The 12,448-nt window shown below is 53.8% G+C and overlaps 3 protein-coding genes across 3 annotated transcripts; 1 reads left to right on the top strand and 2 right to left on the bottom strand.

Moving 5' to 3' along the window:
- Positions 1-277: 277 nt before the first annotated feature.
- On the bottom strand, positions 278-1,420 carry J4E82_001317 (uncharacterized protein; the record flags this gene model as incomplete). The annotated part of the gene is made up of 1 exon (XM_051727632.1): positions 278-1,420. One exon carries the CDS (start codon positions 1,418-1,420, stop codon positions 278-280), a length of 1,143 nt encoding a protein of 380 aa, XP_051592477.1.
- A 3,571-nt stretch (positions 1,421-4,991) lies between these two features.
- J4E82_001316 (uncharacterized protein) lies at positions 4,992-5,474 on the top strand (the record flags this gene model as incomplete). Its single annotated transcript, XM_051727631.1, has 1 exon — positions 4,992-5,474. One exon carries the CDS (start codon positions 4,992-4,994, stop codon positions 5,472-5,474), a length of 483 nt encoding a protein of 160 aa, XP_051592476.1.
- Positions 5,475-9,536: 4,062 nt separating this feature from the next.
- Positions 9,537-11,896, bottom strand: J4E82_001315 (uncharacterized protein; the record flags this gene model as incomplete). The annotated part of the gene is made up of 2 exons (XM_051727630.1): positions 9,537-11,506; positions 11,557-11,896. 2 exons carry the CDS (start codon positions 11,894-11,896, stop codon positions 9,537-9,539), a joined length of 2,310 nt encoding a protein of 769 aa, XP_051592475.1.
- Positions 11,897-12,448: the final 552 nt, after the last annotated feature.

Raw genomic sequence — 12,448 nt, 5'->3', positions numbered from 1 at the left:
CCCCCCGCCCCCCCCCCCGGTCTTTGTGCTTTACCCCACCTTTCTATGAACCCATGGTGTGTTACTGTCCGGTGAGGCTGCTTGAGTCTTTTGTGTATCATTACACTACGCGATCAAGGTTTCCTGTTCGACGTCAGGCCGGGTTATCATGTTCTTCCCGAATGATATGCCGGCCGACATGATCGCGCCGATATGCTGCGGACATGATATGATAATGTCCGAATAACTACGCAACCAGCATGTCGACGTCGAAGTCGTCGCCCCACACTTCGTTCGCTTAGCTATCTCTCTTTTTCAGTACCTCCATTACCGCCTTTCCAACCTCTTCAAACAATCCAGGCATACAGGCAATCATACCCCAGTTCCGCTCTCCCTTGATCTTCCGTCCGTTTGCAAAGTCAATTTGTTCACCCTTGAAGTCGCTAATAACTCCGCCTGCTTCTTGGAAAAGGAGATGGCCACCAGCGTGATCCCAAACATAAGTAAAGCGGTCCAGGGTCTTAGGGATGCGCACCATGACATCTGTAGCACCAAGGGTAAGAGCCACGTATTTCATTTGCTGAGACCAAAGAATCGTGCCTGGCCATTGGGCACCAAGTGACGTAGCAACAGCGTTGTGCTCAGGTTGCGACAGCGATGTTTTGCCTAGTGTTGCTTCGACAAAATTTAGCTCGGAAGGCTTCTTTTGAGGTAGAGTGGTCAAATCTACGTGCCGGGGTTCTCCTAGTCCCGCAGAAGCAGAAGCGTTCATAGAGCGGATAAAGGTGCCTTGTCCTTTGACGGCAGATAGTACTACGCCAAAGCCATCCGTGTCGACACGATCTTCGTGGATTGAAGTTTGGCCGAGAGTTTCTTGAATAGGAAATGCGAGGTTGGGGCAAGCAATCACTCCAACTTGTTGCACGCCATCAACGAGCAGGCAAAGGCAAACGGCGTACTGTTGGCCTTGCATGAACGTCGCTGTGCCATCCACGGGATCCATGACCCATACTCGGCCTCTTCTGGTGATTTCTCCTTTACCTCCCCGATCAATAAGCTCAAACATCTCTTCTTTACTCTTCGGAGAAGCCAGCTCCTCAACCTGTACCGAGTTTCCGTCTCCTTTACCACTCTCGGTGCCGCCTACATGAAACTCGCTCCTCGCCTGTTGCACAAGCTGCCAAACGCGGTCAGCCAGTGCCTCGTTCTGACGCAATGCATCAGCGCTCTCCTCGCCCAAAAACGCATCTGTAGGGTAGGCAGCATGCAAAGCGGAGATTAGGAGAGCTTGAGCGGCGAAATCCGCGATTGTAACGGGACTGTCGTCTGCTTTGGTCTCCGCAGACACGTTGTTGGAGAGACTGCGGAGAACGGATTTGGTGAGCAGAGACGCCCGGTGTACGGCGCGCAAGGCGAGGCGAAGTTCGGCGGAGTAGGCCATGGCAGATACCGTGTGATTTTAGGTTACGATTGCGTGATGTACGGCGTATTGTCGCTCTCTGTTGATGGTTAATGCAGAGTATTAGTTTAGATGAGGTGATTAAGTATTTGGCAAGCTACTAGCAAGTGCATAGTAAGCGAGACTAGAGGAGCGCTCAACGCGCGTTGTGTGCGCAGTACTATCGCTGCAAAATATGAAGCTCGACGATGTCAACAACACCACAATGTCACTGAGATGCCTTGAGTCTTCCACAGGGGCGCAGATTACGCAAGAGTCATTCGTGGCTGATTGTGAACGAGATACATGACGGCGTTCGAGTCATGCGACTAGTTCGGTTCCGCTTGATTTGAGATACTCGGAGATCTGACGGTCCGACCCAAAACTTGGTGAGGCGACTGAAGCTCGCTTTTCCCTGTTTATACCTACGGGAATTGTACCCTAGTGGCATTTACTGTGTTCATGGCTACCGTGCTAACAAGATAGGAGATAGTGCATACCTCTGAAGCTAGTTTACAACTTAGAAAGAACGAGCTTCTTGGTAAGCGCAAGTGTCGAGTATCACCAGACACATGGAAAGTTTGGTAGCTTTGACGGCGCCTCTCCGACTCCTCCCGCAGAGCTTCTCCCGCGAAGGGAGGCCCTTACAGTACCGGCGACGGGAAATCAACGGGAAACACAGTTATTGGGAAAGCCCACTCGCAGTCCACCCGCCAGCAAAAACGGGCCGATGTCTCGGGAGAGTGCCAAACTCGGGAGATAACCACCAGGTTCAAGCGAGTAAAGAGGCGAGGCTGCTCTTTGTTGTCTCTTGAGACGGTTGGCGCTCCGTGCCGCGTTCACGATAGATTGCTGGCGCCTGTTTTCGAGTTATACAGCATGTATTCGTCTGCTACTTGGGACACGTTGCCTGCTTGAAGGTGCAGTTCGCACTCTGCAAGGTTCCTCGAGTGACCTGGGGCTCTACATCCTGAAGCCCCCCATAGTGGCGCAGATGTTGGTAATGATGAGGGACGTGAGACGCACGAATATTGAACAGCCCGCGTCCTGCATCATCTTGCAGTGGAGCGCGTAAGCGATTCGCTGCATGGCCTTGAGGGAATCGAGTGGTGCCATACTTTAGCATATATGAAGTCTGGATGCCTTCGATGCATTACGTTGTGTTATATCGATGATCAGAGTTGCTGTTACATAGAGGCTGCATGATCGATGCACATTTGTTGAGGATTGTTTGTACCGATGTATTGTTTATCGGGGCTGACAGCCGTTTCGAAAGCATTGGAGATACAGCGCATGGCCCGCTCCCTGGCAATGTCGCCATCTTTCGCAATTAGAAAGTGTCCGCATCTTTTGTGGGGAAGATAATCTTTCACGGGCCACATCTGTTTTTGGGTATCGCATTGGTCGCGCTGCTGTGATTGCACCCGTGATTGCATTATCATGAATCGCGCGACATGGTAAAGGAGGCGGACTATAGAAGTTGAATATCAAGGGACCTCGTTAACCGCGAGGATCTCGCGATAAGACCAAACCGTTCCTGCAGATAGCCTGTACGCATCAGATGGTTCGCTTGGTGGCTTGTTTAGGGCCATGTCGTACAGGAACCTTGGAAAAAGCACCGTGGGGGCTGTCTCTCTGTCAGGTCATGCAGGCTGTTCGTGTTGGAGCACGCCGACCAAGTGACTTGCAGCTGGGGGCGGCTCGATCATTCGTCCGTCTGGACATGGCCTCCATGAAGCCTTGAGCCACTTGCAGGACGTATGCTCTAGCAGGAACGCAGTCACCTGAACCGAGCGTCTTATCTCGCTTGCTGGGAGGCAGAGTACTCGAACTGGAGGAAAATGCTCCTCTGCACAGATTGCGCAAGCCATGAACAGTTAGATGGACAAGCGAACATGCGTTCTTACCACCGTTCGATACTTGTTTCGCCCTCGCCGACCCCCGATGGGGGCAGCAAGCCATGACCAAGAGTCCAGGTCGGTCTGCTCCTGACTGTTTGGGAAAAAGAGGCTTGAGGCGCTCAGCAAGAAGCGAAGCACTGAGTTCCTCCAGGCGCGTGTCTAGACACCGGAAAACGCATAGAGCCGCGCGGAAATAGAAGAAGAAAAAATGTGTTGAGGAATTGTGAAAAGGTTCAGGAGGCGGCAGTTCAGAGCATGGTGTGTCCTGCATCCTGTGTTGAAGATCGTCGCTGCAGCGCAGAGCCGGAATCCCGCAAGTGGAAGACAGCGCGTTGGATGCGAAAGATAACGTCTTGCAGAGTTGCCATCTGTGATCAAGTATGTGTCTCTAGACGTTATCGACAGAATTTAAACCAGGAGAGCTGGACAGAGTGGATTGCGTGATCGAGAGTGGTGTGCTTGCATTACAGACACTCGCTACGAGGCTCAATATCATCGCTCAGCATTCAGTGTGTGCAGATAGTCGGCTTACGGAAGACGGCTGGCGTAAGAGTATGGAATTGACTTAGCTGCAGGGCTGAGAGTGAGACAGAATGCTAGCGCGTGCAAAATGATGCCTCTGCAGAGCAGTCCGTTATCACCGAAGATAGCGAAAACCGGGCCTAACGCTGGGGCAAGCGGTTCGTTCGGTTATTGAAAGGTGGAACTGGACGGATAGCAGCATGGGATTGGAGAGAGAGGAGACGAGCAGGGTTGCGTGGGAGGGTGCTCATGACTGCTGAAACCGATAACTGCTATTCCGCTTCTTTGCGCCATCAAACTGGAATAGGAAGCCTTGTACCTAGATTTGCACGTCAGTCATCTGCCCGTCCGGCGCAGGGCCGCGCAGATGACTAGCGAGGGAATTCGTCATGGAGGGACGTTGTCGCGTCGCGCTGCTATCACGCAACTCTCGGACGGTGGTGTCACCAGATAGAGCGCCCATCACTACGCAAATGGGCTACGACTGCCCCCCGCGGCCGAAAATTCTACGCTCTGCTGGCTGCAGCATCGACAAACGTGCCGCGAAGTCGTTCGCTGCAAGAGGGTGAAAATCTCTCTGGACGAGCGAATGGCGAGGGCAGAGGGCGAGGGCATGCTGGCAGCACAGCACCCCGGTGGCCAAAACGCAGCCTGCTGGGTAGGGTAGGCGCATGGAGCGAATGGACAGGCGCCCGCTCTGCACCTGTTCGCCGGAACGCACAGTGGACGAGCTAGAGCCGGATTAGTGTGGTGGTGGTGAGGGGTGCGGGCTTACAGCGCTTGTTCGAAATTCAATTCCCTTGGCTGCATCTCAGTGCATGGTCAGCCATGCGGAGACTACGGCGTGGACCCTGCCCCCCATCCCTGTCAGCCGTAGTGCCTGAGCGCGACTTAAGTATACTATGTGTGCCCCATCATCCTCCCGTAGCTCCACACGGTCCCTCCGCTCACGAACTCATAACTACCTCATGACTCCTACCTGAGAGATCTTCATAAGACCCCCTTCGTCCCTCTTCAGTCCAACTACCACCCACCAACACTACTACCCCTCCGATATCATCTTGTCGGCGGCTATATACACCATCACCATCACCACCACCACCACCACCTCCTCTACCACTACTGCTCTACACCACCACATTACCTTCACAATGGCTTCCCAAATGGAGTGCTTCAACGACTTTTGCCTGTCCTGCGATCGTCAAATTGCCGAGAACGGTGTCTACTGCTCGCAATCGTGTCGGTTAGCCGACCTTGAGAAGGCTGGCAGCACAGCACAAGCGCCCTCGCAACTGTCATCATCCGCTTCGTCGTCGTCATCATCCAACAGCGGCTTCTACCTCGCCCCTGCAATCAACTTCTCGGCATACAAAGGAGCCTCGAGTTCACAAGTACCACCCTCGAGCCCGTACCACTACTACCCAACCGCAAATGGCAGTTACTTCGCACCACCAACCGCAACAAGGCAATCCCCACAACGCAGCCTCACGCCCTCGTCATCACGCTCGTCCCTAGCTTCGCAGTCTTCCCAGACCCAGTCGGGCATCTCGCAGCAAGCAGCAACCCAACTCAACAGCTACATGCGATCCTTTGACCAAACACGGGACGTAAAGAGGCGGTACACACAGTACTAGCCTTGCTCTCACATGTGTTGCTTTTGGAGTTTGGTTTAACGACAATCACGACAACCGACCAAGATGCTCTGCCTCCGTCTCGGTTTCTCATTGTTCTCTAGTATTTTGCATCCGTCTCTGGCCTTGGACAGCGGAGACTGGCGTGGGTCCACGGAGTACACCTGCATATCGATCACCGCTGCTCTGCGTTCTAGTTTTGTACCATTTCCTTTGTTGCCATACGTGGACGCGGTGTACGATTAAAAGTATTTATATATCCCCTTGGTGCATGTAGCATCTTTGTTTCGAACTGCCCCGGCGAGGGTTGGTGACTGGGGGTTGTCCAGCACATGCGTTTGCATCACGACCACGGCGGTCAGGACGGTTGGGTATTCCTCTCACTCGGGCGACGTTGGACGCGGCGCCTGCTTTCCGCCCTAGCTATAGTTTAGTAGTAGCTGTCTCAAATGGACACAACGGTCATGAGCATAGACTCATGGCGACAAGACACGTCAAACATTTTCATCTGCTCCACTTGTCTCGGTGATACTCAGATGACAGCCTCGCGCAACCGCCTGTCCAACCCGGCCATGTCTCACCACGGCTGCAGATCACGCCAACCCCTCACCGTCACGTGACGGGGCACCCTTTGGTACAGTGTTTGGCTTAGAGATAAGCACAAGCCCTCACAATGAGCACAGATGAGACACGCCCAGGCCCAATGCGCCGTCTCGTTATATTCCCGTGGCGCTTTAGAGTTTGCATGCTGCGCAGTGCGTGGTCAGAGTGGTAAGACGAGGCACAGCTGGTCTCTCCACCGGTATTCCTTCTGCCTGTGCTACATTCGCCAGGAAGAATTTTTCGCGCAATCAGGCATGATCCAGAAGCCAGCCACGCCCAACAGCGTTCGCAGCAAGTCATGTTCCGGTGGCGATAAGCAGACACACTTGGACGTTGTTGAGGGGTTCCAGCGAGCAGGACGCACCCACTTAGTCGCAGCCTCCCCTTGCCTTGGGAATAGGCAGTGTGCCCTTGAAAACACCAACCTTGGGCCTGCGCCTGCATGCCCTCCACACATTGGTCCGCCGTCGCCGCACGCCCTGGTCCGGCGGCTGCGATTGGCCATGTCTGCTGCAGGTGGGCCTCTCCTGCTTGGCTTCTCCGCACTTTTGTATGAACGGCCCGTACTTTGTCTGGGTTGCCGGCGACAGGGCTCATCCCGCCAGTCGCTATGCGAGCTGCGAGCAAGAAAAAAGCAACTCGATCCCACGCTTCGTCATGCGGCATTTGCACGCATCCATGAGGGGGAAGTCGCCATGGCGCAACGCTGCCAGCCGTCGTCGAGTTGCCCTTTTTGTCATGCGCGCAAAACGGCGCGCTTTCGTCATTGCCATGGGCCGGCTGCTGCCTCAACGCACAAATTCTCCCTTCTGCTGCTCACTCGCGCCTTGACTCTCTCACGGTCCTCTTCCGCAATGCCAGCTCATCCGGCTCCACTTCGCAAGCGAGCCCCAGGATTAGCTGGCAATGTTTTGCGCAGCTTCGCCTTTCAACAGGCGTCCCAGCCATGGCGAGACGGCGGCTTCCTGCTACTCCCCATCATTAGGTCATCGCTGCATGTGCGACGCTTGCCCGTCCTCGTGTGACATGTATCAACGCGGCCGTGTCGTCTTCACACCACTCACAGCTCACCTCGCTTGCAGTTAGGGCCTGGTGAACTGTTCCGAGATCCGATCACCTCCAAGGATCGATATTCTGTTAACCGCCACGGGCCGCTTCAAGCATTCCAGAGTCTCTCATGCTCCCGCAAAGGACCGACACAGAATACACTTTGCATCCATACACACTCGCTGGGTCCTGGCTCCGGTCGCGATATCAGCCAAGGGTGCAGCCGCTACGGCAAAATTAGGTCCGGAACTTCAGGCATCCTGCAAGGACCACGAATTGAGAAGGCTCGGAGAGTACCAACAACTCCCCGACGCTGAATCAAGAGTCACACAGGGCGTGTTGAGCCTCATCGAGGCCCCCTGAACCTGCTTCGGTACCAAAGTGTGACAAAAAGCAAGCTCTACTTTACCAACCACAGCGACTGGTTCTCCTCGCTGGCTTGCATCTCGCTCGCCATCTCCGAGGATCGTCGCGGAAAAGCGTCACGATACACTCAATACGGCTCCTCGCTTCCCACGATACCTCGCTTAAAAGTTATCGATTCCATCTCGCTATTGCGCAAGCTTTTACAAGCTCTTCGCCAGGCTCTCGAACTGATAGGATTGTTGTAGTAGTACGCTGATCTCCAATAACGTGCGGAGAACTTATCGTTTAGCTGGTCGACGAACACCATCAGTCGCTGCATCCAAAGGGCATCCAGAACTTGATCGCCCGGTGTAAAAGTCCAGCCGCTCACACTGCCATGGCACGCATCCGAACCCACACAAATGATCCAGAAATTGACTTTCAATACAATGCAGGCACCCGTCAACGCACATGTTGCCCCGAACGGCAGGCACACGGGAGAGCGTGTGCAATCTGTCAGTGTCAGGCGTCATCAATAATGTCAAGATCTTGCGGAATACTATTCCAACCTATCATGGATTTTCGCTTATCGAAATATCGTTGATCGGCGCAATCGAGATTCAGGAACACAGATCCTTCACGACCCTTCGGATCGTGTGCCAGATTTGGGTTCAGATTCGGCCCTCGTCTTCTGCAGGTATATTTCGGCCAAGCTTGGCTAAGTAAAATTACTGACTCGACGTTGGGCATTCGCAAAGCGCACGATGGCGTCATACAAAAAACTCACAAAGGGCCGTGGATGATACGCGGCGAGGAACATGCTTGACTCGTACTTACAAGACCCGGCGGCGTCTAGCTTTCCTCTGCGGGGTTGCTCGGTACGCGCCGACACGATCAGATCTCAATATGTCAAGGTTTGCCTTGTGGTATCAGTGCAGTTGGCAAGTACCAACTATCTGAAAGTCTCTTAACTCACAGAGCTGCATTCGCAAGAGCTAGTGATTTCATTAGGTTGTAACGTCTCCCATATTCTCTTTCACTTTCTGGAGACACTGGACAGCAACGGTGCGGCTGAAAGAGCCGCTTCAACCCACGCGGACGTCAGGACGAAGGGAGCGCACAACACTACCTTACTCTCGGACAGGCCGATCCCTTTGGCATCATCACTCATTTGTGATGTGCCTGATTGCCCTGCGCGGAAAAGACCCACATCAGAAGCGTGCCGAGTCAGCTCATCTGTCACGGCAGTTGTTCCCGCAACGAATCCTCTTTTTTCTTTTGACAATCCTACGTTGTCCAGAAGAGACATGTCTAATTTCCCTAGTGATCGATTCGATGACGCTAAAGAAGAAACGCTCGTTGCGACACCTGAATGTGGTATACACCTAAGGGAGGAAGGAGGCTCCACTTCATACCAGAGCATCGGGCAGCACGCGTGGCAGTGAGCCATGCCCAACGATAGTAATATGGGACGCATGCATCATTGTGTAGTGATGATGCATCGACGCCAGACCCCAATCACAAGAAACTTGAAAGTAATTTTGCTGCTAATATCGCGTGGGATGGTAAGGCCCGACTCACTGCCGCTAAAACAAAACCCAAAGAGCAAGATGCAGATGCGAATGCCCATGTGCCGAGCCAAGCGCCGCAATAGAGTGGGATATTCCTCGAGGCTGTTGCAGAGCCCCATCGTCAGCTAAGACTTGTTCGCGCTTTCACCGGAAATAGGTCAAGTAATCAAGACGAGGATTTGAAGTTGCAAACTTGAATCATAAGGTGATGGGACAAACCAGAAGGCTAACGATGATACTTTCCCAGATACCCAGGCACCGAGCCTAAATGTAAAAAAAAAAAGGTCAGATGAATCGCCGTACCAACGACCAAAACAAACCTCCAGTCGACCATGGGAAGACGAGGTGATGACAGTATAACACCAGACACCAGACCAACCCTAGTAGAAGTAAGAGAAGACCTAATGGGTATATCAGTACCTCATGTACCCGAGACACCAAATATGGTCCTTGAACGAGAAGACTTTGGTGCAAAAACAAAACACAGCTCGCAATACACTCAAGCACCCATCATCTTCTTCCTTTGTCTCTCAGCCCACTCCCTACTGGCAATCCTCCCACGCTCAGCTGCCTCCGCTCGTGCCCGTTTGGCAGCTTCTTCTTTCTCCTTCCTCTCACGTTCCCGCGCTTCCTTCTCCATGCGATCACGATTGAAGACCTCTCTACCCTTCAGCTTCTGTTGCGCAGCATCAACAGGTGTGACAACAGCCTTAGGAACGATGACACTATTGCGGTTTGCCGAAGACGTCGACGTAGAACGTGACTGAGACAGTGGTTGCGAGAGAGACATACTACTGCGCTTGCTAGCCAGAGAAGAAGAACGCTGAGACTCTTGCTGTGGTTGCGGTGGCGCAATAGTGACGCCTGGTTGCGAGAGAGACATGCTGCTGTGCTTGCTTGCAAGTGAAGACACCCGTTGGATCTGTGGTTGTGGTGGCGCAATGGTAATGCCTGGTTGCTGTCTGATAGGGACGGCCACTGGCTTCCGTACTGGTGCCTGTCGTGCCTTGAGGGCGGCTTCTTTCTTTGCTGCTTCCGCTTCTTCCATGCGCTTTAAGCGCTCTTCCCTCTTTATTCTCAACTTTTCTGCAACGGCTGAGCCGGGGAGCTCGAAAGTGGCCTTTGTTGGTGCTTTCGTCGACTTGGCGTGAGGAGCCATGCTGATGCTGACAGGACGCTGCTTTGGTGCTTGTTGTTGAGGTACTTCAGCTTCTCTCCTTTGCCGCTCCTCCTTCTGTGCCTTGAGTTTCTCAGCAATTCTTTCGCCAGGGAGTTGGAAAGCTGGCTTGGTGAGAGGCTTGGTGGATTTTGGTAGAGGAGGCATGCTGACGGGCCGTATTTTGGAAACTCCGCACTCTGCCTCCCTCTTTTGTCTATCCTCCTTTTGGGCCTTCAATCTGGCGACCGTATCGTTGCTTGACAGCTGGAAAGTAGGCTTTGTAGGTGCGCGACCCTTTGGTGGTGGCGCAGGTGTGGGAAATGACATGCTGATTGGCCGGCGTTTTAAGGCAAGATAATCTACGGTCTCTGTAGAACCTACTCTACCGTCTTTACCAGGTGCTGTGCGGACACTAGACGCGCGAGCTATCGAAGACTTGACTGGCTTCATGCTCTTAGGCGCAGCAACACTCGGTGTTCTGGATATCTTCGCAGCGGGAGCTTGTGTGGGCACTGGCGCTTTGATGGGTGTCTTGGACCGCATGATCTGCGTGGTAGCTGTCTTGGGAAACTCTGCTTTCTGAGGCGACATGACTTCATTCGCATGGTCGAATCGAGTGACGGACGTGACATTCTCGAGCGCTTCCTCAAGCGCATCGATGGCTTCGAAAGACTCTTCCAAACGCATTGGTGATTTTGACGGGCTTCGCGATGTTCGTCGACTTGAAGTATGGCTTTTGAGTGGTGTCACAGCGTCTTCGCTGGGCCTCTCGGCTGCGAGCGTCTTGGGTTCAGGTTCTGAACTTACTTGAACGGAGGGTGCGGGGGGTTCAGCTTCAGACACGGGCGATTGATTTTCGGATATTGCTTCAGTCACTGTTGCTTCGACGACGGGCTCCTCGCTTTGAGGCTCCTCAATTTGCGGCACCGGCGCAGCATGGGTTGCTTCTACCGTCTCAGTCACCTCCTGAGGCGTTTCTTCTTCTATGGGCACATTTTGTGCTTCTTCTACAGACTCTGCTGCAGCTGGCAATTGAGCTCCTTGTATGGGCTCTTCTGACAGGCTCTCAGCTTGGACCTGTTCCGCACCCGCCGTTGTATCTTCAGAAGATGTATCCACAGCCTTGTGTTCGTCTAGAGTCTTTTCTATCGTCGCAGGCACTTCTGCTACAGGCTCTGGCTCTTGTGATTGGGCACTGAGCTGCGCCTGTTTTGCTTCCTCTTGCAGCATAGCTAGCTGTCGGCGTGTTCGTCGCACTGTGGGTGGTGGAGTCACGGGTCGTTCATCGTTTGTGGGGACTTGAGTGGCTCCTATACATGATTAGCCTGTGTTCGCTGGCGTACGGCGGCTGCGCACTCACCGTCGGGAGCGTTGTTGGAAACTTGGTCGCCAGTCGCCTTGTTCGTGGGCGCTTCATCTGCGGCTTGTTCCTCTTCATGTGCGGCTCCGGTCTGCTCCTCTTCTTCCTCCTCCTCAGCTGCTCTGCCCTTCTTTCCCTTTTGGGCACGGCCTTTTCCTTTGGTCTTCCGCCCTGGAGTCTTCGCCGGGGTTTTGGCGGGTGTTTTCGGAGGCAGGTCCTCTTGTTCGTAGTGGGCGTGTTTGGGCGACGCATTGGACGAGATTTGTTCCAAGGGCGCACGCTCGGTCGCGTCCGGCGCATCATCGCTGGCCTGCTGGGCGCGGGCGCGTGTGACACGCATTGTCGTTGTCAATGTCAACTGGGCTGTGTCGTGTGACTCTGTCGGGTTGCGTATGCGCTGCTAGGATGCATTCGAGAGCGGGCTGGTGTGGTGTTGACGCTCGAGTGTTTTGGTCTCCACTCTCGTGCAGCATCAACAAACACCCTTGCCGAGTAAAGCTCGCGCCAGGCGTTTCTCGCACTCACGTGACACGCGCAAGTTCACCAGCACGCGCCCGCGTCGCGGAACCGTCGTAGCACCCCACGATTCAGAAACCCGGGTCCGCATCCGTGCGTGTAGAAGCGTCTTTTTATCCCGTAATTTTGGAGCGGCGATTGATAGACTCCTTATTTTACCAATTGCATCGCCAAACTCCGTCACGTCTCTCGTTACTACAAATAACTCATTTCTTTTCTCTGACGCGTCCTTGTCTCCTAGATACCAACAAGCCAATCGCACATGGTCGCAATTGGCATAACGCAATACTGAACGTGTCCATCACAGCCATATTCATCCATCGCGCTCGCCTCCGAAGACCGGATGTTTGCAGCCCCGCGGTTGCGTCTCCTTGCC

This window comes from Alternaria postmessia, assembly GCF_024291825.1.
Source record: "Alternaria postmessia strain BMP 2775 chromosome Unknown scaffold_5, whole genome shotgun sequence".
In the NCBI taxonomy this organism is placed as follows: Eukaryota; Fungi; Ascomycota; class Dothideomycetes; order Pleosporales; family Pleosporaceae; genus Alternaria; species Alternaria postmessia.
Note: the sequence above shows the minus strand (reverse complement) of the source record. Positions and strands in the feature narration are given on the sequence as shown.